Source organism: Trachemys scripta, chromosome 1 (genome assembly GCF_013100865.1).
Source record: "Trachemys scripta elegans isolate TJP31775 chromosome 1, CAS_Tse_1.0, whole genome shotgun sequence".
Taxonomy (NCBI): Eukaryota; Metazoa; Chordata; order Testudines; family Emydidae; genus Trachemys; species Trachemys scripta.
In genome coordinates, this window is record NC_048298.1 from 214,391,265 (window position 1) to 214,418,676 (window position 27,412).

A 27,412-nucleotide genomic window follows, 5' to 3' on the forward strand; every position below is an offset into this window, starting at 1 on the left:
GGTGGAGGGCAGAAGGCTGGGTGTGGGGGGGTTCAGAGGTCAGGGCAGAGGGCTGGGGGTGCAGGGCAGAAGGCTGGGTGTGTGGGAAGGTTCAGGGCAGAGGGCTGGGGGTGTGTGGGAGTGCAGGGCAGAAGGCTGTGGGGGGGGTTCAGGGGTCAGGGCAGAGGGCTGGGGGTGTGTGGGGGTGCAGGGCAGAAGGCTGGGTGGGGGGGAGTTCAGGGGTCAGGGCAGAGGGCTTGAAGATGTGGGGTGTGCAGGACAGAAAGCTGGGTCTGGGTGGGAGGTTCAGGAGTCAGGGCAGAGGGCTGGGGTGCTTGGCTCATGGGAGTGCTTCCAGCCCCCTGCCCTGAGCGGCTCATGGGAGGGGGCTGGAATGGATATGCCCTGTTCCACCCCCTTCCCCAAGACCCCGTCCCCACCTCTTCTCTGCCTCCTCTACGAGCACGCTGCCACTTCTCCCCTTCCCCTTCCCCCTCGCAAGGTCCATCAGCTGATCAACACAGGGAAGGAGAGGAGGAGGGGCAGGAAAGCACCACGCTAGGGGAAGAAGCGAGGGGGGGGGGAAACTTGGCTGCCGCAGGACCAAGCTTCTGCCTCCTGTCCCCGCAGGGGAGAGCGGGGGGGCTGAGGGCCGGGACCACAGAAGGCAGCAGCGTGCCACTCAAAATCGGCTTGTGTGCCGTGTTTGGCACGCATGCCTTAGGTTGCCAACCCCTGGACTAACTCATTTAATAATCCGATGGTAGTACACTGAACTGCTGCAGTCATCACAGTTTGAATCAAAAGCTTGGCCCCTGCTTTGTGAGGTTGACAGAATTAGAAAGCAATCCAGAGGCAACCTGCTCAGCCTATGGAGGGTGAGAGAACCTTTTGTCTCTGTTGAGAAATCCCGTGGCCACTAGCTGGAGCAGCAATCGTGGACACAAAAAGGAGACACATTCAACCTTCTTGGTCAGAAAGAGGTGGCTACACCATTGGGATTTGGGGGGATGGTGGAGGGAACTAAAAAGGAGGTGTAGGAAGTGGGGGAATCTCAAATAACACCTCAGAAGGCAGAAAAAGTGATGCTGTTTGATACAGTAGGTTTGTAGTAATTAAAGACATCTGTGTGCACATCTTTACCTTTCTGCTCTTCCTGCCGGTAACAGTCCTGTAAGCAGGCAGTATATTCAAACAGACAGGAATATGAGCTCAGAGAGTAGGCATATTGTAAATTTTAGTATCTTTGCATGTTTATAAGAACTGAATTGGCAGGAAGAGTAGGATGACTGAGTGACATCTGTGTGTCTCTATCATCACAACTTATCTATCCAGTGCTCCGGAATTATTGTTGGGTTGCCCAGCTATAGATGGGATTTTAATTTTTTTGCTGTCACTGCATTAGAGAGCTGAAAATGCTAAAACTACCAGGGAAATACTTATAGAAATGTCTTTAGCGGGGAAGAGGGGTGTCTGTTTTCACTTTAAAACAATTAAATATTCATCTATAAGGAGCCTCAAAGATGAGGGCAGGAGGTGCTGGCAGAATTATTGGTGTATATATATGCTATTCTCTCTAATCATACTCAGGAAAGAATTGATTAGGAATGTGGGAGGCCAGGATAGGACAGATACATCAAGTACAACAAAACAGTATTTCATGAGATGAAGAAACATTGTGAGGGTTTTTGATTAATTTTATTATCTAACTACATATTTTATAACATTTCTTGAGAACAGACCCTGTAAAGTGGTGATGGCTCTTCTTCATGAAACGTATTTAGCACAGGAGTCCCAGTTTTAGGATAAGTAGATCACAGTGTCCCCCAGGGCCAGGGAAAAGCAAAGTGGGGTACGGTTACCAAACAGGTGGAAAAATCCTCGATATATGTCAACTCTTCCGAGCTGTAAAGGGATGTTTTATAGCACTGGAAAGACAAAAATCTCCCCTTTCCAAAAGGATACACAGTGTTTGCTTCTAGCCCTGGATTGCCCTCAGCTATCAAACTTTGAAATCATAAAACTTTAATATACAGAAGAGCTATTTAGGGGCATTTTTAGAGTTTTTTTTCTTTTAATTATTAGTTGTATTTTTCTCTCCATCTTAGGCCTGTATAAGCAGGTGCATGGCTGCAGGGCATTTTGGCTTTACAGAAAATGCCAATGAAGGGCACAAACAAATTTCAATACATTCTATTTAAAGAGTGCTCTTTCATAAACTGGATTTTTTTTTAATTTCGTCATTTTAAACACAGTTGACAGTGTCTCTTTAAGTAATAAATTATATAGCCAGAAAAAATCTGAGCATATTAGTTATAGAATAATCTTTTCATAATGGGCCTTCTCCTGCAATGCTTCAGTGGGCCTTTTATGGGAATACAGAATCAGGTCTAATGTGAATAATTAAATCAAGAACAGAAACCTGAACATTTTTGAACATATTTACAGAGGTCCCCAAAGTCATCAACTGAGGGCCATGATTACAGGTTGAAAGAAAGTGTGTTTGAAACACATGCTATATAAAACAAACTTCACTTACTTTAGTGACTGGATTTGCCACTTTTACAGCCATCTCCAAAAATATTTTGGATCCAATTTATGTCAAGGCCTAACAAAAGAACCATTCCAGGTTTTATAATTATCTAAAGGAATAGACGTCTGCTAGTGGCAGAAGTAGATGCTGCAAGATCATTAACATAGTCCAGATAGAAAGTACAGGTGAATGTGACGAGCCTAGGCCCATCTCTATTTAGCACATGCTTAACTTTGAGCAGATACGTAAGCCCCATTGAATTCACTGGAACTTAAGCACATGCTTAAGTTCTTTGCTAAACAAGGATGGTCTTAAGCATACAAACACAAAAATTAGCACAAATGATATCATGGTCCATGGCCCTACAGTAATACAAAAATAAATAATAGTAATAATTTGTTGAATTAGGAATTTAATAGTATGGTAGTTGCCATTTAAAACCCTATGATGTTCACAACCACTTGCTGAATTGGATTTTAAAATTTGTGAACTCCAGTAACTGGAAAAATAAGGTCTTAATAATTTTGAATTGCCACTCTTCCCTTGGAGTCAGTGCTTACCCAATACTACAGCAGAATATGAAGAGGTGTGCTGCGGAAGTGCCATATTGGATAAAATGTAAAACGTAGGTCTTGACCACTATTTGCAAAGGCTGCGTTTCAGTGATGAAGGAAATGATTCCTGTGATTTGTTTGGGATCTTTCAGAATGAAACTTGAATTGTAAGTTATATAACATAACAACATTTGTATGTTTGGAAACTGCCACTTTTTTCTTTATGAGACATTAATTTAAATAATAGTTATTGCGCCTGAAAGAGATTTGGAAACCTGCTGGGAAATATTAAATATTGTATTTAAAAATAAAATTCCTTTTATGAACTGTGTCTTATACTATATATCCTCTGTATTTTGTTCTCTTGACCTGTATAGCAAAGGATATTGGCAATAAATAAGCTAACAAATACATAAATCATGATCATGGCCTCTAATAGCCATGATCTTGCAAATAGTTATGTGACTGGAACTACATACATACATACTTAAAGTAAAGCATATGAATAAGGATCACAGCCATAGAGCTCATTTGCTCAGCAATTCCACACCCATAGTTATTCATGTTTATAACAACACAAATAGTTACAGTAGAAATAGTTATGGTGTTATAAACAGGAGGATAATGACTGCTCATGGGAAATATAATTAGGTCACACTTAGGAGCAGATGAAGATTTACGGCTTGTGTCCTTAAATGTATGCACTGAAATCATTCTGTGTTCGGAACATACATCTGAAAGTAGATTCTGGACCTTAAGAAATTTGCTTTTATATTTTTATTCACCATATGAAAGGTACATAGGCTTTCTGTACCATAAGCTAGTGAAAGGAACAAAACAGCACCCAACCCATAGCTGCAGATTGAAAGCTGCTCATATCCAGGTGCTCATTTTAGAGACAAAGCATACAGTCTTATCCAGTCTAAGATTATAACTGGCTCTGTTACATCACTTACGCATGAACAATATAGCATGGGTTCTGGCCTTGCCCCTTATTGAGAGACTGCACTTAGAGAAAAATATTGCCTAGTGAAACTAAGACCACGCCTTTTCTGTACCACACACATTTGGGATATGCACACCTGTATCGCTTTCCTTTTTTTGCTAAAGCTCCTGTCAAATTAAAAACCAAAGGAAAAGTTAAATGAACCATGAGCAGCAGCATCTCCATGTTCACAAGTGAGTGAAGTGTTTGTTACAATTTCTCACAAAATCTTATTTCTTAATTCAAACAGGACTGGATATGAATATGTGGAATGGAAGATGTCTGAAGGATTGTGAACAGAGTTGTAGGGAGGTGACCAATAGGTAATGTAATAATTGCTAGTTTTAAATAACAATTTAACTAGTCATCTGAAAGGCAGAGTAAACATTTGTAGATGATATGGGCAGCACAAAATGAAATTGAACCTAGAAAAACGTGAGTCTACAGCTGCAAGGACATTGAAGATCTACTATATGACTACCTTTCCCATGAACTGTAAATTTTTATGTATAATTGGACAATGAAAGAAAGCACAAAAAGGGTCTGTGAAGGAGATGGTGTTATATTTAATTCTTTTCCCTCATTCACCAGAAAAGAAAGTTACTAACTTTTTGCTGTAACTGTGGTTCTTCGAGATGTGTTGCACATATCCATTCCACTATAGGTGTGTGTGCACCTTGTGCACAGCTGTTGGAGATTCTTCCCTCAGCAGTACCCACGGGGTTGGTGGAAGCACGCTCTGCTGCACTGCACCACTGTGCACAGGTATAAAGGGCAGAGCTGCCCCCAACCCCTTTTTCCTACTGGATAGACTCAAACAGAGAGGGGAAAGGCTGTGGAACAACAGTTACAGAAAAAGGTTAGTAACTGTTTCTTCTTCTTCCAATGATGGGACATGTCCATTCCACCATAAGTGACTAACAAGCAGTGTGAACTGGAAGTGGGTTTGGAATCTACTTGAACAAGGATTGCAGGACTGCCTATCCAAATCTGGCATCATCTCTGGATTGATGAGAGCTGGTGTAGTGAGAGACAAACGTATGGACTGATGACCAGGTTGCCAAATGTCCAAGATGGGCACACAAGTCACATGGGCTGCAGAAGCTGCCTGCAACCTGGTTGAATAGGCCAGCACTCTACTCTGGAGTGCAAGATCAGCCAGTTGGTAACATAGATGAATACAACTGGAAATCCAAGCAGAAATCCTTCAGAATGACACAGGATGGCCCTTCTCTCTGTCTGTAAACACAAGGAACATTTGTGACAGAGACCTAAATGGCCTAATCCAACCCAGGTAAAAAGTCAAAGCTCTTTTATTCGAATGAGGCTTTGGACAGAAAGTCAGTAAATAAATTGCTTGGTTAATGTGAAAATTGGAAGCCACTTAAGTCAGGAACTTCAGGTGAAGTCAAAGGTATACCTTGCCTCTAAAGAAAATTGTATTGGGAGGTTCTGATACTGAGGCTTGCAATTCCCCCACTCTCCTGGTCAAGGTAATAGCAACCAAAAAAGCCACCTTCACGAAAAGCTATAACAGAGAACAGATCACCAATAGTTCAAAGCAGGGACCCAGGAACTTCGCTAGAAATAAATGCAAGTTCCACCAAGGACAGGGCTGTGTGCTGGTAAATATAACCTGTCCATACCCTTCAGAAACCTGATAGACATAGAATTGAAAAAAAGCAAGCAGTTATCCATGGAGGGGTGGAAACTGAGATAGCTACTAGGGGGACTATGACGGAATTAGCAGGTGTGATGGTGTGTATAAGAAAGGTGACCATTTATATCATTATTGTTACCACTATTACACGGTCAAAATGTTTGTTTAGAGGGCCCAGCTTGCTGAGATGAACCAGCAGCTGCAGAAGAGAAGGGAGGTGGAGTACACCTCTTGTAACTTCTCCTCCTCCTCCTCTTTCTGGACTGGTCCTGAGTATGAGGCATGAAAGGTGGAAACTGTTGGGACTGCTGCAGCTGGAAAGGCTTTATTTTTGTTGCTGCTGTATAAATTCCCAGAGACTTAAGGGATGCCCCTGAATCCTTAAGGCTTGTAGCCTCTTGTCAGTCTTTTTGGAAAAAAGCAAGGGGCCTTTGAATGGGAGGTCCTGGATGGTTTGTTGAACCTTCAGGGGAAGACCTGATGACCACAGTCATGAAGAGCATAGCATAGTGATGGTGGAACCATAGCTTGAGCCAAAGAGTCCCCTGCATCTATTTTTGCCTTCAAGGTTGTTCTGGCAACTAACTGGCCCTCCTCCACCACAGCTGTGAACTCCTGTTTTACCTTGTCCGGAAGCCTGTCATTAAATTTTAAGATATTATCCCACAGACTAAAATCATACTGACCTGCTGCTTTTCAATTCTAACTACCGGCCACGTTGCCATTAGGGAAATGCGGTGGACCTAATATACCTGGATTTCAGTAAAGCGTTTGATACTGTACCCCATGAGGAATTATTGGTTAAACTGGAAAACATGGGGATCGATATGAAAATCCAGAGGTGGATAAGGAATTGGTTAATGGGGAGAATGCAGCAGGTCGTATTAAAGGGTGAACTGTCAGGTTGGAGGGAGGTTACTAGTGGAGTGCCTCAAGGTTCGGTTTTGGGACCCATTTTATTTAATCTATTTATAACTGACCTCGGAACCGATTGCAGGAGTGGGCTGATAAAGTTTGCGGATGATACGAAGGTGGGAGGCGTTGCAAATTCGGAGGAGGATAGGGATATTCTGCAGGGAGACTTGAATGAGCTTGTGAATTGGAGTATCAGAAATAGGATGAAATTTAATATTGAAAAGTGTAAGGTGATGCACTTGGGGATGACTAATAACAATTTTAGTTACAAGATGGGGACGCATTGGTTAGAAGTAACGGAAGAGGAGAAGGACCTAGGGGTCCTTGTAGACCGCAGGATGACTATGAGTCGACAATGTGACGTGGCGGTGAAAAAAGCCAATGCGGTCTTGGGATGCATTAGGCGAGGTATATCTAGTAGGGATAAGGAGGTCCTGCTTCCGTTGTATAAGGCGCTGGTGAGACCTCATTTGGAGTACTGTGTGCAGTTCTGGTCTCCCATGTTTAAAAAAGATGAACTCAAACTGGAACGGGTGCAGAGAAGGGCGACTAGGATGATCAGAGGAATGGAAAACCTGTCGTATGAAAAGAGACTAGAGGAGCTTGGGTTGTTTAGTCTGACAAAGCGAAGGCTGAGGGGGGATATGATTGCTATCTTTAAATATATCAGAGGGATAAATACAAGGGAGGGAGAGGAATTATTCCAGCTTAGTACTAATGTGGACACGAGAACGAATGGGTATAAACTGGCCGTGGGGAAGTTCAGGCTTGAAATTAGACGAAGGTTTCTGACCGTCAGAGGGGTGAAATATTGGAACGGCCTTCCGAGGGAAACGGTGGGGGCAACGGACCTGTCTGGTTTTAAGATTAAGTTAGATAAGTTTATGGAGGGAATGGTTTAATGGTAAAACATAGTAGCCAAGGAAAACCAATCAATGGTACGTAAATAGTATAATGGCCAACAGGGGTCAGGTTAGAGACTCTTGCCTACATGCTCGGGGTCTTACTGATCGCCATATTTGGGGTCGGGAAGGAATTTTCCTCCAGGGTAGATTGGCTGAGCCTCTGGAGGTTTTTCGCCTTCCTCCGCAGCATGAGGCAGGGATCACTAGCAGGAGGGTCTCTGCCGATTGAAGTCACTAAAACACAGGATTGGGGACTTCAACAGCAGAGTCCAGGGAAGGGTTTTGTAGCCTGCAGCATGCAGGGGGTCAGACCAGATGATCATAATGGTCCCTTCTGACCTTAAAGTCTATGAGTCTACGAGTCTAGTGCAGCTCTCAGTACCACATAGCCAAGAGCTTTTTCTGGTTTAATCTACACCTGACGCATATGATGCGGCTCGTGAATTGTTTAACTTGGTACTTCAGGGATTGGTCTCAATAGGCCCATCCTAGGCTCCACAGTCAACAAACCCCCTTGGCTTGAGGACTGTTCCTGAATGCTGCTTCTTTGAGTGCACCTCTGTGTCCTTGCCTCCACTCGGTGCCAGCACTGACGATTTTGAAGACTCCAGTACTGAGTCCTTAGGAGACTTATGTTGTCTCTTCTTCAGTACCAGCAACAAGATCTGCCTCTCAACTCAGATCAGGAGGAGCACTCCTAACAGATGTGGATGTGCTTGTTATCTACTCCATACAGGAAGGCGCCGATGGTGGGGGAGTGCAGACTCCATCAATAAATACTTTAGTATGGCTGCCCTCTCTCTCTCTGACAGGGGTTTGATCCCTCCACAAATGTGACATTTGACACTCACATGGCGCCTCCCCTAGACATTTAAGGCTGCTGGGTGTGGGTCACTCACTGGCATGGACTTGTTATATGAGTGACAGGACATGAAGCCTGGGGAACAAGGCATAAGTCCAGTACCGGTATCAAAACAGGAACTGGCAAATCCAAGCTACTAAGTACTAACTTAAACATATTCTTATATCTAAAACAATGTAAAAAAGGCTAAACTAGCCTAAAACTAACAGAACAAGTACCATTTACACTAAAGAGGACAGAACTTGTAAATGCAAGGACAGCAGCTTCAACAACAGTGAATGGCAGTAGGAAGGAACTGAGGGGAGTCAGGGACAGCTCTGCCCTTTATACCTGCATACAGTGGTGCGAGAAAGCAGAGGGCACTCCTGCTGCTCCAATGGGCACTGCTGAGGGAACAATCTCCAACAACTATGCATGAGATGCACACACACACCTTCAGTGGAATGAACATGTGCAATCACTTGAAGGAATCTAATTTTTTTACCATGTAATTAATGGCAGTTATCATAACAATCCACCACTATAGTTGTCAATAACCAGGTATTTGGTTAACAATCTTAGGAAATTACTCCATCTTATTCTGTCTCAAAACATTTCACAACCTGCTCAGCATTATGGCTACAAATTCTACTATTGAAGTGTTCAAATTTTTTGTGTGTTTCCCTTTCCCCTTAGAACTTGGCTGCACTGCATCACTGAAGCTGCTTCAAAATCTTTATGCAGGCAGAATAAATTATTTATAAGTGTTGATTGTTCATAGCTCAAAATAAACACTGCCTGCTACACAATGTTTTAATATGTTGTATTTGTGTACTGCTGTCTTCAATAGCAGGATGACCTCCAAAATTATAGCACGCAGAATTTTATGTATAATGGGCACCATTAAAGTATTTTTACCTTTTTCCTGCAATCTAAAAGATTACTAACTCTTCCACCCTTAGCATGAATAGTTCAATTGAAATCAATGGGATTACTCATACACAACGTTAGGCATATGTTTAAGTGTTTGCAGGATCAGGGCTTAACTGATTAATTATACAGAGGAAGCAGTGGGTACTGAGTGAATACAAAGTACTATCAATTGCACAAAGTAAACAGAAAAAAGAAAGAATTCTTCACATTATTTTCAGTTACCACAGTATAAAATATTACTTTAACAACAGTAGATACACAATTTCCAGACAGATATGTGATTTTTTTTAGTTGACAGTTTCCCTTTAGTTAGCTTGTAATTCACCAATGACCAGTTTCTTGTCTCATCTCCGTAATGGCTCTCTGTGAAAGCTTCTATTTGTCTGGAGTGGTCTCAGGATAGTGCATTAGCAGAGAAAGGCACCATGCCTCATTTGTGCCAGATATATAAGTGGAGCAACCATTCTAAACTCCTTTGGAGCTGGCTAAGGGCTTGTCTATAATTACCGGGGGATAGAAAAGCGGCGATCGATGCATCGGCGGTCGATTTAGCGGGTCTAGTGAAGACCTGCTCAAACAAAATCAACCGCAGATCGCTCTCCTGACTCCTGTACTCCACTGGATTGAGAAGAGTAGGGGGAATTGGAATGTCTCCCGTCAACATCGCGTTGCATGGAGCCCCTGGTGAGTAGATCTAAGCAACGTCAATTTGAGTTACACTATTCACATAACTCAAATTGCGCAGCTTAGATCGAATTTCCCCTGTAGCGCAGACAAGGTCTGAGACAGGCAGGTTCTTCGCAAGTTTCTTTGCCTTGGTCTGCAAAACACCTGTTATAAGTCCCAAGTACAACCTGGCAGTTATGCCAAGTGTGTAAGTGTTTTACTGTGTTTACACAATAGGAAACAAACAATTCCCCTGGTGTGTAAAGCATGCTTGCAAAAATCATCATCTATTGCATTAACAAAAACTGCACATCCAGCCAAGTTATTATGAATTCGATGTTTTCTAGCAATAATCCACTTTTGCTGTTACATAGCCCCACATCTCTCAATCAAGACAGCATTATTTTTCACTGTATTCTTTCTGCATCACACAGAGTTGAAGGAATACTAGGCTGAGAAAACTGGGACTGAATAAAAGGGCAATTTCCTCTGGGATTTAAGTGCTGATAATGAGTTATAAATAACAGAGGAAGTTTATAGGAACGTAAGGCATGAAATTATTCATTTGGAGAGCAAGTGAGTTTGTCTCATTTCCTTCCTACCATGTTGTATTGGATGCTCCTCCCACTCATATAATCCAGAAAAAGAATGCCTTCTTCATCTGCTATGTGCATCATTCAAGTTATTAGAAATGTTGACTACCAAAGAATAGTAAACCCAAGCTAATTTCATTTCCAGATAACACCTACCTACACAGCTAACCAGGGCTAGTGGAATCATTTTATCTGTTAAACAAACAAAAAATGGGAACATTGGGGCTTTTTGAACCATAGCCCATAGTGACTGGAAGAGAACTGGCATGATGTTGTATAAATGCATAAAGAGAAATATAAATAAAAGTAAATGAAGGCAGAGAAGAAAAAATATATGGATGATAGCAGGATACGGGAATTAATCCTAGCTTGTGTTAGTGCCACACAGGATATACACCTGAAATATGAACTTAGAAATAGGACAGATGCTTCACTATTGGACAAAGCAACAACCATAGAGCACAATATTTCACCAATTCTTGGAGTAAAAACAGGAAGGTTTTTTCTCTCATGTAATTATTACCTGAATGAGGAAAAATGTAACATATTGTAATTAGTAACTAAGGCCCCAATTCAGGAAAACATGCCTATTCAGGAAAGCACTTAAACATATGCTTAAGTCTCATTAACTTCATCCCTTAATTTCTTGAATAAGGATGATTTAATAATGTGCATAAGTGATTTCCTGAATCAGGCCCTCGGGGTTCTAATTCTGCAAACGCTTACTACCAGGTGTAATGTGTACCATGTTAAAATGCAAGTTTGGACCTCAAATTGATATAATACTCTATAGCAGTGGTTCTCAAAGCCGGTCCGCTGCTTGTTCAGGGAAAGCCCCTGGCGGGCCGGGCCAGTTTGTTTACCTGCCGTATCCGCAGGTTCGGCCGATCGCAGCTCCCACTGGCTGCGGTTGGCCGCTCCAGGCCAATAGGGGCTCCGGGAAGCGGTGCGGGCCGAGGGATGTGCTGGCTGCCTTTCCTGCAGCCCCCACTGGCCTGGAGCGGCGAACCGCGGCCAGTGGGAGCCGAACCTGCGGACGTGGCAGGTAAACAAACCGGCCCGGCCCACCAGGGGCTTTCCCTGAACAAGTGGCGGACCGGCTTTGAGAACCACTGCTCTATGTCATACTTATGTCTGATCTGGGATCTCTTTTAAAGAAGCATTTTTTTGCTTAGCTATCAAACAGTTTACATCCAAGACCATTTTTGCTTTAATTTGCTACCATTCTCCCCTGTATCTTTTATATTTGGTAGCTTCTCATTCTACTTAAACATGATTAAATTGGTTAGAGAAATAATCCGACTCTTTTTGCAAGTGATTTCTCATTTAATTACAGAGCAGGTCTGTGTTGGACATTCTTCAGTGATCATCCTGGAAAAAACGTGTTAATTACAGTATTGCAATTAATTTGCTTAAACTGTACTAATGGCCTGATTTTCATAAATGTTGAGCATCCACAAATCTCACTGAAGACAATCACATTAGGCCTGAATAAAGATGGGGAGTGATTGGCTCATTACAAAACCTAAACCTAATGTCTCCCATACTAATTTCCCCCTCCTTTTACTCACACCTTCTTGTCAACTGTTTGAAATGGGCCACTCTCATTACCGCTACAAAAGTTATTTTTCCTCCCTTGGTATCCTACTGTTAATTGAATTGTCTCGTTAGACTGACCTCACACTTGGTAAGGCAACTCCCATCTTTTCATGCATTTATACCTGCTCCTGTATTTTCCACTCCATGCATCTGATGAAGTGGGTTATATCCCACGAAAGCTTATGCCCAAATAAATTTGTTAGTCTCTAAGGTGCCACAAGGACTCCTCTTTGTTTTTTTTTTTTTTAATAAGAACTACAGTGTTCAATACCTTTGAAAATAAGTCCTTAACTGTTTTAAAATACCAAGAAATCTTTGTAACAAGCACGCAAATATGTTTGCCACTAAATTATGTTACCACACAATGCATATTTTACATACTTACAGAAAATAAAATTTAAAAATTTAAAAGCCAAATAATGATTTCAAAACAACTTCCAAAATGATTTTATGACCATTATCTTTTAGCTATTATCCTACAAATTATTATTTGCTGTGTCTGCACAATAGCACGGATTTATAAACATCTAAAACAAATCTAAAAATAATCCCAACACACTTTTCTTCTGATATCTATTTTATGTTTTTCACTTTTAAGTGATATTCATTAAAGGATTAATAATCACAAACAAACCCATCTGCTGTGGTACCACTGCTCTCCACATTCGTTACAAATAACATAAGTCATCATTTGTTCATCTGGATTTGCATTTCGCACCCAACTAGGAAGGAAGAGAGTTCCCCTGGCAATCATAGTGACACTGCAATCAAATTTTTCACAGCGCCTACATTTTATTTTGTTGGTCTGTGTGCCATCAATAACTTGGGGAAGCTGATGTTCCTGAACAGATGATTCTGTGTACAAAGCCCTGAGTTGTTTCAGTTCATCATTGGCCATTTCCATCACCGTCATCTCAGCAAAAGTCTTTGGACTCATAGTCCCTGAAAATAGGTTATGTTTTAAGTGGAAATTTTTAGGATTCTTCAAGTTAGAGACTTTGCTTCTGATACAATTTTTGTACTTTTTGTCATTTCTAGCATGAAGAGCAAAAATACGCTCTTCAATTTCTTTGGATAATTCTTGCCGCTTATTGGCTTCCTCTTTGCTTGTGGCAGAATCAGTCAAGGCTTTATAAATAAGTTCTGTGCATTTCAACCTCATGGCCTTCACATGTTCTTGCTGTGGGCTTGTTTCACTGCCAGCAGGTTTAGTGTCTTCATTATCAGTGCACTGTTCTTCTAAAAGACCCAGTTGATTCACACTGCTTTTTGGCTTATTATACACTTCATCTTTTGGAACGTTTGGTGATGTTAGCAAACTGTTAGAGCCAGCAGCATCTAACATTTCATGCTGATTCAATTCATCAGAAAACTCAGTTTGTTCTTGTGGAGCCACACTGAAATATTCATTGTGCTCTTTCACACTCTCAGAAACTGACTTTTTACCTTGTATCGATGAAAGATAGTTATTCTTGTAAAGTGTCTTCCACTTTGATAATAAATGCTTTGCTTTCTTTTTCAATGTTATTGCAGGACAGTTCTGGAGGACTCTGTACACAGCTTTGGCAACATCAGTCTCCTGAAGATATTCTATAGTCATATCAACAGCTTCAAGTTCTGCAAGGTGATTTCCAATATCTTGGAAATTGTTTTCAGAGAGTAGCTTCTCAATATAATGGGCTCTGTTCATAATTATTTTCTTATCAGACATTTTTAAACCTGAAAGAAAAGTAATAATAATAGCTTTCTCTATGGTCACGATGATTATATCATATATTTTTATTAATGTTCTGCAAACTTTCATAAGCTTTGTTATTGTACAATTTAATTTATTCTTAAATGAGCAAAAAACCTCACTTGCGCCACCGATGTCCTTATTTGCATATACATTATAGAAGTAGACACTAAAATAAGCTGAATATGTAGCCAGTTACATGCTCAGTCAAAGTTTTGAGACAACAGAGGGGCTTTGCACTGTATCCTAAATGCTAATAGACTCTGGTTCTATTAGTCAATTGGGAAAAACAAGGTCCAAAGCTCAGTGTTCACTATGGAGAATGCCCAGCCACGAGTCCTCCGGTGTTTAAAATCTAGATACTGTTAGAAAGAGGGCTCGGGCTGAGAAAATTGTTACAATGACACAAATTGAAAACTCTTTTTTCTCATGCAGCCAGGACACACACTGTTGAGGGCTTTATATATCAAAGTCAACCACTTGAATTTCACCAAGAAGCAAATAGGAAGTCAATGCAGTCTTCAGAGAACTGGTGTATTATTATCCAGTTTATATGTTTCGTCACTGATTTTGTATGCCTCAACTTTTGGGTTCCTCACTTGAGACCTCTTGGACCTGTTTTTCATAACTGCTGAGCACTCAGTTCCAACTGAACTCAATGGAAGCTGCAGATGGTCAGCATATCTAGACAAACAAGTGGAAGGTGGGCACCCAAAAGTCAATGACCATCTTAGAAGATTTTGATTTGTGGCTTATTTTTATTTGTTAAAACCAATCTTTGTCATCCCAGCCAGTCCTTTTCTTAGCACGAGTCTTCCATGAATGTTTACAAATTTGGCTTAATAAATTTCCAAATGTTTGGGTGTCTTAATATCTAATATAAAATCTTTTAACTAGCTTTAATAATTTTTATTATAAAATATATCATCTTTCATATAATTTATCATAACAAATCACTTAATTAAACAGTGCCAGAATGTTGCCTTTTTGTTTATTGCATTTGTTTACCATGACAAAGCCATGATTTCCCCATTTCTGTTTGCCATTACATTATAACAAATCAGGTTCTGCATCTCACTTCCCTCTCCCTGCCCCCCAACCCCCCGCAAACAAAACAAAAACCCCAGGAGCCCATTTTTCTGTCAGTGGATGTCTAAATGTTATTGACATAAATGGGGATTACATATGCACATCCAAGAGAAAACCATAAAATGTACAAAGGCTTTAGGAAACCTGTGCATTCACATTCTCCCCGTATGAAACTAGCTTGCAGTGTTTATATTAAAAGTGTTTTGCAGCAGAAAACTGAAATACGCATTGATTGCTTCTTCATATTAAGCTTCTCTTAGGCCTTGACTATGCAGAAAGATAAAATCAGTGGCTAACATGTGTGGACTGTGTGACCAAATCACATTTGCCCTGGGAAAATGAATTAATCCAGTATATAATTCAGAATGGATTTTTCAGGCAGCTGTTGTGGATCCAACAATTTTTTATATATATATAATTATAATTTTTGACATTTGGGGTTTTTTTTGGGTAGCTGTTAATAGTAAACAGATGAACAAATTTAATTGGGAGCTGCTACGTTAAATCCTGGGAGGCTAATAGAGAGAAATGGGACCAGACCAGTAAACTCCCACTGAGGTCATCTCCTCTGCCCTTTCCCCTACTAGTTCCAACATTCTACATCCCATAGCAAGTAAATATTTTATTTATTTTACAAAGGTAAAGTAGGTTTCAGAATAGCAACTCTTATGTTAGAAACTGTTATCTGTTCTTTTTACAAGCTCTTTAGGGCAAAGGCCTTTTTGTGTATTTTTCATAAAGTACCTGGCACACTGACTGTGCTATACAAATAATGTTTTCACAGCATATGCCGTTATATGGCCTAATGAAAACGTAAAGGGCATTCAGGATGTAGATTGTTGTGATTTGACTGTTTTTAGATTTTCCTTATGCCCTTCTCATTATGCCCATGACAAAAATCAAAGCCCTCGGGACAGAAACAATATACAAATTTGTACAAAAGATCAGCAGTCCTAATACTTTTCTCCATTATTCCACTTTGATAAGCATAAATTAAGACTGGATGAAGTGTTCACTGAAGTGAATACTTGGCCTTGTAAACTAGTGTGATTGTGTCACTGTTTTCAGGGCTTGTCCCAGTCAATTTTTTTTTTAAACCAGTAATAGTGTTTTGTCACAGTTTTTGTATATCCCTTCTGACTCTGACCAGCTAAAGAAGTCATCAGCCAGCTGAGAAGGTGAGACTGATAACGGGTTGGCTAAGTGCTCACATATTAAGGAATACAGAATCACCAGGCCTGTCACACGTCACCCAGCTTTGCCTTAGTCATGAAGGTTCCGAGCAGAAGTCTGGGCAGTGCAGTGAATGATGAGCTGACAGGCAGATCACATGATCTGCGCAGCCATATGCAGGTAATTACTAAGCTTGCCTAGTATGATTCATGCGTCTGACCAGCTTCCTTGCACCACAGGTGAGCAGAGGATTAAGGTAGGGCCTCTGGAACTGGGGTAGAATAAAGGACTAAGAATAAAAGGGAGATAGGGCTGCTGGTGCGCTGAGACACCTGCCTACATGCTAACCAATACTGTCTCATTGCTTCCTTGTCCTCCCCTGTTTGTCTGTAGCTATTTGTTGTCTCTTGTCTTGTACTTAGATTGTAAGCTCTTTGGGGCAGGGACCATTTTTTGTTCGGTCTTTGCACAGCATCTAACACAATGTGGTCCCAGTCCATGACTAAGGCTCCTAGGTGCTACAGTATTTCAAATACTACTACTAAAATGAATAATTATGGTAGAGAGAGTGAGGGAAGGTTAAAAGGGGAGAAAACTGAAGGATGCTGAAAAAGAGGCGAAATGACCACAGGAAAAATGAGGAAAGAGAAAAATAGAAAACAAAAGCATAGAAAATATGAGGAAGAGGTGGAGTGGGCAGCCCTTTTTGTCCTTTATCCCCCAGCTGCCAAAACCCTTGCTTCACACCTCCCTGACTGCCTCCAAAAACAATCCATAAACATTCCCAGACTGCCAGTCCCATGTTTTCACTTTGAAAATCTGCTCAGCATAACAGGCTGAATCCACTTTGAAGGCTCTTGTGATCTTAACTCATGACAATTTTCAAAGTCAGGGAAAACTGTTGGTACACATCCAGAATATACATACACAGAAGAGTGGTTACAGACAGAAATTAGAGATGAGACAGCACAAGGGGGATGTTTACTGTATTGAATATACAGTTTTAAAAGTCCAGACAATCACCCACAGGGAACTCGATGTAAGAAAGAAAGGGGGCTATTTAAGCTATCTATTTTTGCAGAATTTAAGATTTCACTAAACTAAATGTTTCGATACATTATGGATGCAAAGATACACTTTCTGCATGTGAACTTGATGTAAATCTTCCAAATGTGAACTGAATGGAAAACAATGCAATGTTATCTTTTTGAATTTGCAGACATCAATGCCTACAGTGAAATTAATATCAATTATTTATTACGGGGTCTGCCATGTTTCCCTAAGTGTGAACCACAGCCCAGCCTGACCTTCTTCCAAGCTGATTGACACACTCTACTGGCATCCTAACCTGCCTCCAAAATGTCAAGCATGAATGGGTTTAAAGAGCTTTGTAAATCTTGGATGATTGGTATTAAAAATGAAAAATGCTACTTAAGTAAAGTTTTAAAATATTTAGAAAGAAGCGAGATTGACAGGATACATTTTTCAGTTACATCTGTTGAATTGTATGCATAACAACATCCTCAGTCTCATTGTTTAGTTTAGAAATACACACATGCTAGTACAGGGGTCTCAAAGTCCCAGCCTGCAGGCCATCTGTGGCCCAAGAACCTCCCCACTGCAGCCCATGGAAACTTTTTAAAAAGTTCCGTCATCCGGCCCTCATGGCTGCTGGCTGAGGGTGGTGGGGGAGGCGGGAGAGGAGCATGCAGGAGAGATTCACATGCCCCTTCCCCCAACGTTGCTCCATCCTGCTGCTCCTGGGACCCTCCCAGGGGTTGCACTCGGCAACGTGTCATCCACCTCGGGGAGCTCAGCTCCCGGCAAGCGGTTCCCTATCCCTGCTGTTGCAGGCGGAGCTGAGACCTATGCAGCCAAGCTGCCAGCTGTCTGCTGCAGGTACCGCCCCCCTCCAGCTCCCCTTGGCTGGGGGAGAGGGATAGAGGTACCATAACTAGTTGCTGGGCAGAGTCAGCCATGGAGGCAGCATCATTAGTTGCCAGGCAGAGTCAGCCATGGAGGCAGTATCACTAGTCGCTGGGCAGAGTCAGCCAGGGCATGAGGCCAAGAGAGCAAGGGAAAAGGGTGGAAAACAGGCTGGGAGGTGGTATGAACACCATCTTCAGTGACATTATTGGCCCGCAGGGAGGATTTGAGGACTGGCACTGGCCCTAAGGTAAACTGAGCTTCAGACCCCTGGTCTAGTACAATGAGAAGGTTTGTTTAATTCTGAAAAACTAAAGGGATGGAAAAAATAACAGTATTCATTTCCAAAAATATCCTACATCCTGAATAACGACAAATACAGATCCAATCCAGCAAGTACTAGATTGCCTAACTAAAAGTTACACAATGAGAAAGCAGATGTATAAACCTACCCTTGATTAGCTTCCTGTCTTCCAAAGATCAAGTAGTTGGTGTTGAAATAGGAAGAAAATCTGCTGGTTGTTATGGTTGGTCATGAGACACAGGGTGAAATTAGCTACAGGGTCATGCATAGGCATGCACACAGGGTGTGCCGGGTGTGCCCAGGCACACCCTAATGCAGGGGTGGGCAAATGGTTCCACTCTCCCAGCGCGGCAAGCCGCGGGGTCCGCACTCCCAGGCCGGAGCGCCCGGCCGAACGCAGCAAGCCGCCGGCCCCTCCCCCGCCTTCCCCCGGAGCCCTGCCACCACGCGCAGCACTCTGGGGGCCAGGGCTGCGCGCTCCCGCGGGCAGCGTTTGGCTCCGCGGTGAGGCAGACATGCTACCCCCTCCCCTGGAGCCGTGCTGCCGTGCGCAGCGCTCTGGGTGCCTGGGGCTCAGCGGGGAGTCAGACACGCTCCCCCCCTCCCCATGAACCATGCCACCGTGCGCGCAGCGCTTTGGGGGCCGGGGCTGCGCGCTCCCGCAGGGCAGTGTTTGGCTCCAAGGGGAGGCTAGGAGCCTCATCTCATGGTAAGGGGTCCGGGGCCAGGATAAGGGGTGGGGGCAGTCAGGGGACAGGGAGCAAGGAGGGTCCTGGGGGGGCAGTTAGTGGGGGGGTCCTCTGGTGGGGGTGATCAGGGGACAAGGAGCTGGGGGTGGGTTGGATGAGTCAGGAGTTCTGGAGGGGGCTGTCAGGAGGCAGGGGTGTGGAGAGGGGTTGGGGGAGGCAGGGAGCGGGGGGGATTGTATGGGTTGGGAGTTCTGGGGGTCCTGTCAGTGGGTGGGGAACAGTTGGATAGGCGTGGGAGTCCCAGGGGTCTGTCTGGGGGTGGGAGTGTGGATAAGGGTAGGGGCAGTCAGGGGACAGGTAGGGGGTAGGGTCCTAGGGGGGCAGTCAGGGGACAAGGAGCAGGGAGGCTTAGATAGGGGGTGGAGTCCTGGGGGGCAGTTAGGGACAGGGGTCCCAGGAGGAGGTAGTCAACTCAGGGGACAAGAAGCAGGGGGGGCTGGGGGTTCTGAGGGGGGAAGTCAGGGGGCGGGAAGTAGGAGGGAGCGGATGGGGGTGGGACTAGGGCAGGGGCGGGGCTAGGGCGGGGCTCCCTGGGTGCAAACCCTAATGAAATGGGCTGCGCACGCCTATGGTGTCATGTGCTCATCCAGTATGCATTATACTGCACTTCGGGATAAGGCACTGGTTTGGCTAATACCCTCACCTCCAAACGAAATCTTTTCCAGCCCTTTTACAATGGTTACAAAATGTGTGTGCACTGTTCCATGCCACGTATAAATTCTATATCCATACCTTTTACACACACATGCAGTGGTTAAGTTACTTATGAGTTTTCTGAATCTCCCAGGCATGCATTAACTTTTTCAGGACTTCGCTCTAAATGACTAAAACCACACACGATTTAAACAACAGATACAGCCTATGTATGAATGAATATGCCATAGCAAAAGATTAAATATAATATGACCTACAAGTAAAATAAGTGTGTTGAACAACTAAATGAGCATTTATTATAATCTTAGAAAATTTACAGCTCAAGAGATAGGCTACTTACACTTAAAGCAAAATAGATGTGTTTACAGGAATTCTTTCCTCAGAGGTTGATGTATGCATTCAATGAATAGTAAAGACTCCAAACTGAGCAGTTCACACAGGATCTATGCACCAAAGCTAGATAAGAAAAACCACAACAGTTACAGCAGTTATCAAAATATGTGCACAAAGATGTTAATAGACTCTATCATGGCCCCAGAAGAATTAATGTCTAAAGTTGCTCTGTCATCATCATCAAACAATTTATCTGGGCTCTTAATCAAGTTATTAAGAGATATATTTAGGGCCCTACCAAATTCATGGTCCTTTTTTGTCAATTTCACGGTCATAGAATTTTAAAAATTGTAAATTTCATGATTTCAGCTATTTAAATCTGAAATTTCATGGTGTTGTAATTGTAGGGATCCTAAACCAAAAAGGATGTGTGTGTGTGTGTGTGGGGGGGGGGGGGGTCGCAAGGTTATTGTAGGGGGGTTGTGGTACCGCTACCCTTACTTCTGCACTGCTGCTGGTGCTGATTTCAGAACTGGGCAGCCGGAGATTGGTGGCTGCTGGCCGGGAGCCCAGCTCTGAAGGCAGAGCTGCCACCAGCAGCAGCACAGAAGAAAGGATGGCATGGTATGGTATTGCCACCCTTACTTCTGTCCTGCTGCTGGCGGGGCACCACCTTCAAAGCTGTGCACCTGGCCAACAGTCGCCGCTCTCTGGCCGCCCAACTCTGAAGGCAGCGCAGAAGTAAGGGTGGCAATACTGCAACTTTCCTAAAATAATCGTGCAACCCTCCCCCTCCCGCCCCCCCGCCCCCCCGCAACCCTCTTTTGGGTCAGGACCCCCAGCTTGAGAAATGCTGGTCTCCCCCATAAAATCTGTATAGTATAGAGTAAAAGCACACAAAAGACCAGATTTCACGGTCCGTGATGCGTTTTTCATGGTCGTGAATTTGGTAGGGCCCTAGATATATTCCAGCAAAAAATCCCTAAAATGAAAACAGCCACTTTGTGTAAATGACAAAGGACAATCAGTGTATATCACTCTCTCTCTCACACAAAGACACCTTTAGTCATTTTGATTGTTAATTTCTTATATCACTATGTCTGGTTTGCCAATTAAACTAATGTTGTTAAAGGCCAACTGTTTTTGGTTTAACATGCTGTACACTGAGTTTTGGTAAATTTTAAAATGTTCATCACTCAGAATTAAACAATGTTTTAAATTACATCTGCAAGTAAACAGTAATATCCTACCACTATAGGCATTTATGACAAAATATTTTTAAAAGACCAAAAGCTCCCCAAAAATCAGAAAATCAATGGGAGATATCAAAACAATAACCCCAAAATGCTCGACCATGCACAATACCAGCCTTATTGTGTCCCTTACACTCAAAAAAAGAGAAGGGCCCTACAGCATGTCCTGAAGGTCAACAAAACTGGGTGTTTCAGGCCAACAAGGTGGAATGAATTCCAAAGTTCGCTTTCACTTTGGCTGTTACAGGTCATCTGTAAACCATGGTGACCTGTGAAAACAAAGATGGGGAACAGAAAGCCTAGGGACTATTTTATCAATAATGAGGACAGAAGACAGGATAAAGTCCTATCCTCACATTAACAGAGTTAGCTGATGAAGCAGCACTATACTCCCTCAGAGCCCTCTGGAAACAGTGGTTATGCTGGCCTCCAAGAGTGAATGTCTAAACCAATCTCCCACTCAAAAGAAGTGCACCCCCACCTTGGATCATAGGAGGTAATGAGTGGTCTATGATGTAGGTATATTTCTAAATGCCCTATCTTCCATCCCAGCATAAACAAAAGATCAAGCGTGATGAAGACCATGACACCTCGAGCTATTCCAGAAGAATTGTGTATTTTTTTCATATAAAAACTTAAAAATGGGTGTGTTGTCGTTCAAAGTCATTAGGGGTCCACAGCACTTTTAAAAACAGTTAGGGTTTACTGTAGTATTTTGACCAAATTCACTTCCCAGCCATTAGCATGCAGAGATGTGCATGTCTGCTGCTCTCTGTCCCAGAGTTGGAAGCATTTCAGCAGTGCTGTATGTATGTATTTAGTTTGTGAAGGGCTTTAAGATCCTTCAGGATTAAAAGTAATATACATATATAAAACACAAAAATCTTACTCTAATTTTTGAGTCAGTGTTTTATTAAAATAAAAGGCAACGTGAAAAGAACATGAGAGGCATTAGCACAATTACTGCTCTATAAACCAAGCCAAGACTCTGGAGTTCAAACTCTGGGGTGGATAGAAGAGAGTTATAACATCAAATCCTTTGTCCCAGCTCACACAATAGCAAACAGAGAGCTGTGTGCTAACCAATGTAAGACACACTCATGGTAGCTATAAAACTCTACAAGTTACTACTGGAGGTTTTGTCCAAAAAGGTTATTTTTGTGTATTTGGAGGGGTGGGAGGTAGAGTTGTTCTTCAAAAGAACAGGGGATTCTGCCCCTGAATTTTCCAATCTTGGGATACCCAGAGTCTAAGGCAGTGGTCACCAACCGGTCGATCATGATCAACTGGTCGATCCTGGAGGATCTCCCAGTCAATTGCGATCTCCAGCTGTGCAGCGGGGCTACTGCTAAGACAGGCTCCCTGCCTGTCCTGGCCCTAGGCTGCTCCTGGAAGTGGCCAGCACAGCCCGGTGGGTGGGGGGGTAGGGGTCTTCCTCCACATGCTGCTCCTGCCTGTAAGCACCACCCCCACAGCTCCCATTGACCAGGAATGGGAAGCTGTGGCCAATGGGACCTGCGGGAGCGGAGCTTGCAGAGAGGGGCAGCATGCGGAGCCATACGTCGCCCGCTCCCTGCCCTGGGACTGCAGGGGCGCGTTGGTGCTTTCCAGGAGTGGCGTGGGGCCGAGGTAGGCAGAGAGCCTGCTTTATTGGCAGCCACGCTGCGCCGTCGACCAAGAGTCTGATTTGTCTTGAGTACCCCATGTTTCACCTCACTTACAAACTACTTGCTTACAAAATCAGACATAAAAATATAAAAGTGTCACAGCAGACTATTACTGAAAAACTGCTTACTTTCTCATTTTTACCATATAATTATAAAATAAATCAATTGGAATATAAATATTGTACTTACATTTCAGTGTATAGTATAAAGAGCCATACAAACAAGTCATTGTCTCTATGAAATTTTAGTTTGTACTGACATTGCTAGTGCTTTTTACATAGCCTGTTGTAAAACTAGGCAAATATCTAGATGAGCTGATGTACTTCCTGAAAGACCTCTGCATGCCCCCTGTGGTACGCATACCTCTGGTTGAGAACCACTGCTTTACAGAATGCGATCAGCAATTTTAAAATGCAGGATTTAATTTTTTTACCACCAGAGGGGGCTGTAGTACAACTAACCCAAGACATCTTGATTTTTTTTTCCCCCTTAAGTGTACACTGTATTTACTATGGGTGCATTCCATGACACAGAGTGTACTCACTCTGGATTATTATAACTGTACCAGCACACAATATTACTGCTTTTTTCCTTTGGTGGGTCTCTACCTTAAAGGGTCAGTTTTTTAAAAGCCCAAGCAACAGATGAGCCAAGCAAAATCATAGTCCCTAAAGTGTGCAGAGGATGCATGGCTTAATTCAGCATAATTTTGTAATACTGACATTATTCTGCTGCAAGTAAAAGAAGAAAAGTAGCAGAATCCACTGTTTGCTGTTGATCGTCTGTTTTGAAATTTTAAGTATAGTTAAAAACACCAACAAACAAACAGTCTTTCAGGAAAAAAACGTAGTAATCATTACAGAAGCTACAGTGAAACTAGACAACATTTCAATCCATTTATTCAAGTACTTATAATTCTATTTTCAGGTCAGGGAAAACAATAGTAAATTTGGAGCAAAGAAAGTCAGGCTGTATGCACAGCATTTTAATGTCAACTTTTGTTAGACAAGAGGCAGCATGATCTAATGGACTGAGAACATTTAGGCCTGGAGGAGTACTCTAACCTGAATGAGCCACACCTTAAGTGGTGAGAGGGTAGCTTCTAGCACTTATGATTATGAAGGTTACCTTCCAATCCTGAACAGAGTGTACATTGATATAATACTGCCTTCTTAGGTCTGCAGGCAAACAGCTCCAATGCCTCTGCTGCAGCAATGTGTGCAGTAGTCAGTGTCATTTCAGTCTTCACTGCTACTATTCAGAATTTTCTGGGAAGCAAAAAACTGACAAAAATAAGGACAACTTCACTCTACTATTTGGAAAAACTATGAACTTTGTCAAGGAAAGCACTGAAACTATTTACTGGTAAGACCACCAATAAAAACAGAGGCTGGGTGGGAGGAAGAACAGCAAAAACAACCCTTCACAACATCGAGCGAGGGGGAGAGTAGTGGAGATCAGATGAATGTGCGTGCAATAGTCAGAAGGTTCGGGGAAAAGGACCTAAAGAAACATTCTCAAGGCAGTCCAGATCCTGAGACAGAGAGAGAAAATGTTCCTCCTTTCCAACAGCCATAGAGGGACAATGGTACTTCCAATTTAATCAGACACCTACACCTCTACCCCGATATAATGAGACCCGATATAACACAAATTCGGATATAATGCGATAAAGCAGTGCTCCGGAGGGGAAGGGGCTGCATGCTCCGGCGGATCAAAGCAAATTCGATATAACGCAGTTTCACCTATAACGCGGTAAGATTTTTTGGCTCCCGAGGACAGCATTATATCAGGGTAGAGGCGTACTTGCCCAAAGCTGATAAGAAAAATGATATGCTGACAAGAATTCTAGGAGTGCCATGGTATGAGTAGGCATCAAGTAAATTTCTCAAGCCCTGACTGTGACACTGACTGACCAGGTACCAGCTCATACCAAGGCCCTGAGGCCTCACTGAACACTGACAAATTCATAGCTGGAAACCAGACTGGCTCCCCTGTGATGTTAGCACTGTTAAAACAGATGTTAAGTTAATAAAAATGTGTGTAATGTTTAGAGTTAATGAAATGCTTGCAGGATGCTTTATATATTGATCTCACTTATAATAGCTGTAGCCTACAGTATAAGGTTATACTATTTTACACAATTACAGAGGTTTACAATGCACTCACAAAACAGGAAAGAAACATGAATTGGTGTAAAGTGCTAGTTATGCACACAAAAACCCCACTGAAACCAAACGAGCCATTGTGAAACAAAAGACAAAGACTTTGTTGAGTCCCACCCACCCCCAACTCCCATAAGAGGGGACCTGTGACTGAACTCATCCCATAAACTTGAGCTCTGGGGAAAGGGAATAAAAATGCCTGACAAGAAACAACTGTATCTCTATGCTGCTTGGAATTCACAGAGGGCAATATTTCTAAGCATAAGCAAGGGATCCCCAAGCTGCTTAGTTTGGGTTAGCCCTAAAGGACATATAGAGATTGCATATACAGCAGCTATCAGTTTTTGGATCCTAAGACTGTAACTCATTTGTGTGTGTGTGTTTACCTTCTTTAGCCTTGTAACTAACTCTCATTTCTTTTTCTTAGTTAATAAATCTTTAGTTAGTATTATAGGATTGGCTACAAGCATTGTCTTTGGTTTGAGATCTGATGTACAATTGATCTGGGGTAAGTGACTGGTCCTTTGGGACTAGGAATAACCTGAATATTACTGTGATGTTTGGTGTAAGGGATCTCTATCACAGAGGAAAACTTCCCTAGGTGGCAAGACAGATTGGAGTATCAGAGGGGACTGTCTGTGACTCAATGTTAAAGCTGTTGTAGTGCTTGAGGAGTTCACATCTGATACTTGATTGGTGAAATCTAAGTAAAGAACTCAGAACCAGTTTGGGGTTTGTATCCTGTTTCTTAACAGTCTACTTTGAGGTTGGCAGTCACAGTCATGAGCCATTTCAAAAAGCTGACATTGACCACATCCACATTTATTTTAATTTATATAGTGACTATATCAATCTCCAAGTACATTTACCAATTATGTTAAAACACAGGGCTTGATTCTCACATATATTAAGGTCCCTTTCCACTGCCCTCATGAAATAAATAAACAAACTCACTCCATGGCCTTTTTACATTGCCAGAGCAATGGTGTAAATGAGAATCAGACCCACAATATCTGAAATTAAACAAACAAACAAAAACTATAAATCAATCCACCTATAAAAAAGGGGGCAGGTTGTCACCGATGTAAAATGATGACACTCACTGTGTAACAATATAAACTGAGCCAATTGCTTGATCAGTAAAATCACAGAATAATAGAAATGCAGGGCTGCAAGGGATCTCGAGATCTAATCTAGCCCCCTATGCTGAAGTAGGATCAAGTATACCTATACCAGGGGTCGGCAACCTTTCACAAGTGGTGTGCCGATCTTCATTTATTCACTCTGATTTAAGGTTTCAAGCGCCAGTAATACATGTTAACGTTTTTAGAAGGTCTCTTTCTAAAAGTCTATAATATATAATTAAACTATTGTTGTATGTAAAGTAAATAAGGTTTTTAAAATGTTTAAGAAGCTTCATTTAAAATTAAAATAAAATTCACAGCCCTCTGGACCAGTGGCCAGGACCCGGGCAGTGTGAGTGCCACTGAAAATCAGGTCGCATGCCGCCTTCAGCACACATGCCATAGGTTGCTGACCCCTGACCTATAACATCCCTCACATATGTTTGTCTAACCCAGGGATCGGCAACCTTTGGCACGTGGTAAGTACCCAGGTAAGTACCCTGGCAGGCCGGGCCAATCTGTTTACCTGCCGCGTCTGCAGGTTCGGCCGATCACGGCTCCCACTGGCCGTGGTTTGCTGCTCCAGGCCAATGGGGGCTGTGGGAAGCGGCGCAGGCCGAGGGATGTGCTGGCTGGCGCTTCCCGCCGCCCCCATTGGCCTGGAGCGGTGAACCGCGGCCAGTGGGAGCCATGATCGGCCAAACCTGCGGACGCGGCAGGTAAACAAACCGGGCTGGCCCGCCAGGGTTCTTACCCTGGCAGGCCGCGTGCCAAAGGTTGCCGATCCCTGGTCTAACCTGTTCTTTAAAACCTCCAGTGATGGGAATTTCACACACTCCCTTTAAACCTATTCCAGTGCTTAATACCCTTATAGTTAGAAAGTTTTTCTTAATATCTAACCTAAATCTCCCTTGCTGCAGATTAAGTCGATTACTTCTTGTCCTACCTTCAGTGGACATGGAGAACAATTGATTGTGGCTTCTTTATAACAGCCCTTAAGCATGCTGTCCATTATTCAAATCATTAATGAAATACTGAATAGTATCAGACCAAGGACCGACCCTGGTGGGGGACCCC

At 42.7% G+C, this 27,412-nt stretch overlaps 2 protein-coding genes across 2 annotated transcripts in view; both read right to left on the minus strand.

Moving 5' to 3' along the window:
* RAB9A (RAB9A, member RAS oncogene family) overlaps positions 1 to 20,210 on the minus strand; it is a 43,036-nt gene extending 22,826 nt beyond the window's left edge. The window contains exon 1 of the mRNA XM_034756883.1: positions 20,134 to 20,210. The gene's annotated coding sequence lies outside the window, so the exon portion shown is untranslated. The remainder of the gene's footprint in view (positions 1 to 20,133) is intronic.
* TCEANC (transcription elongation factor A N-terminal and central domain containing) lies at positions 12,338 to 20,249 on the minus strand. Its single transcript, XM_034756798.1, has 2 exons — positions 20,134 to 20,249; positions 12,338 to 13,882 (listed from the first exon to the last, which is right to left on the minus strand). The coding sequence occupies exon 2, from the start codon at positions 13,872 to 13,874 to the stop codon at positions 12,786 to 12,788; it is 1,089 nt and encodes a 362-aa protein (XP_034612689.1). The 5' UTR covers positions 13,875 to 13,882; positions 20,134 to 20,249; the 3' UTR covers positions 12,338 to 12,785.
* Positions 20,250 to 27,412: the final 7,163 nt, after the last annotated feature.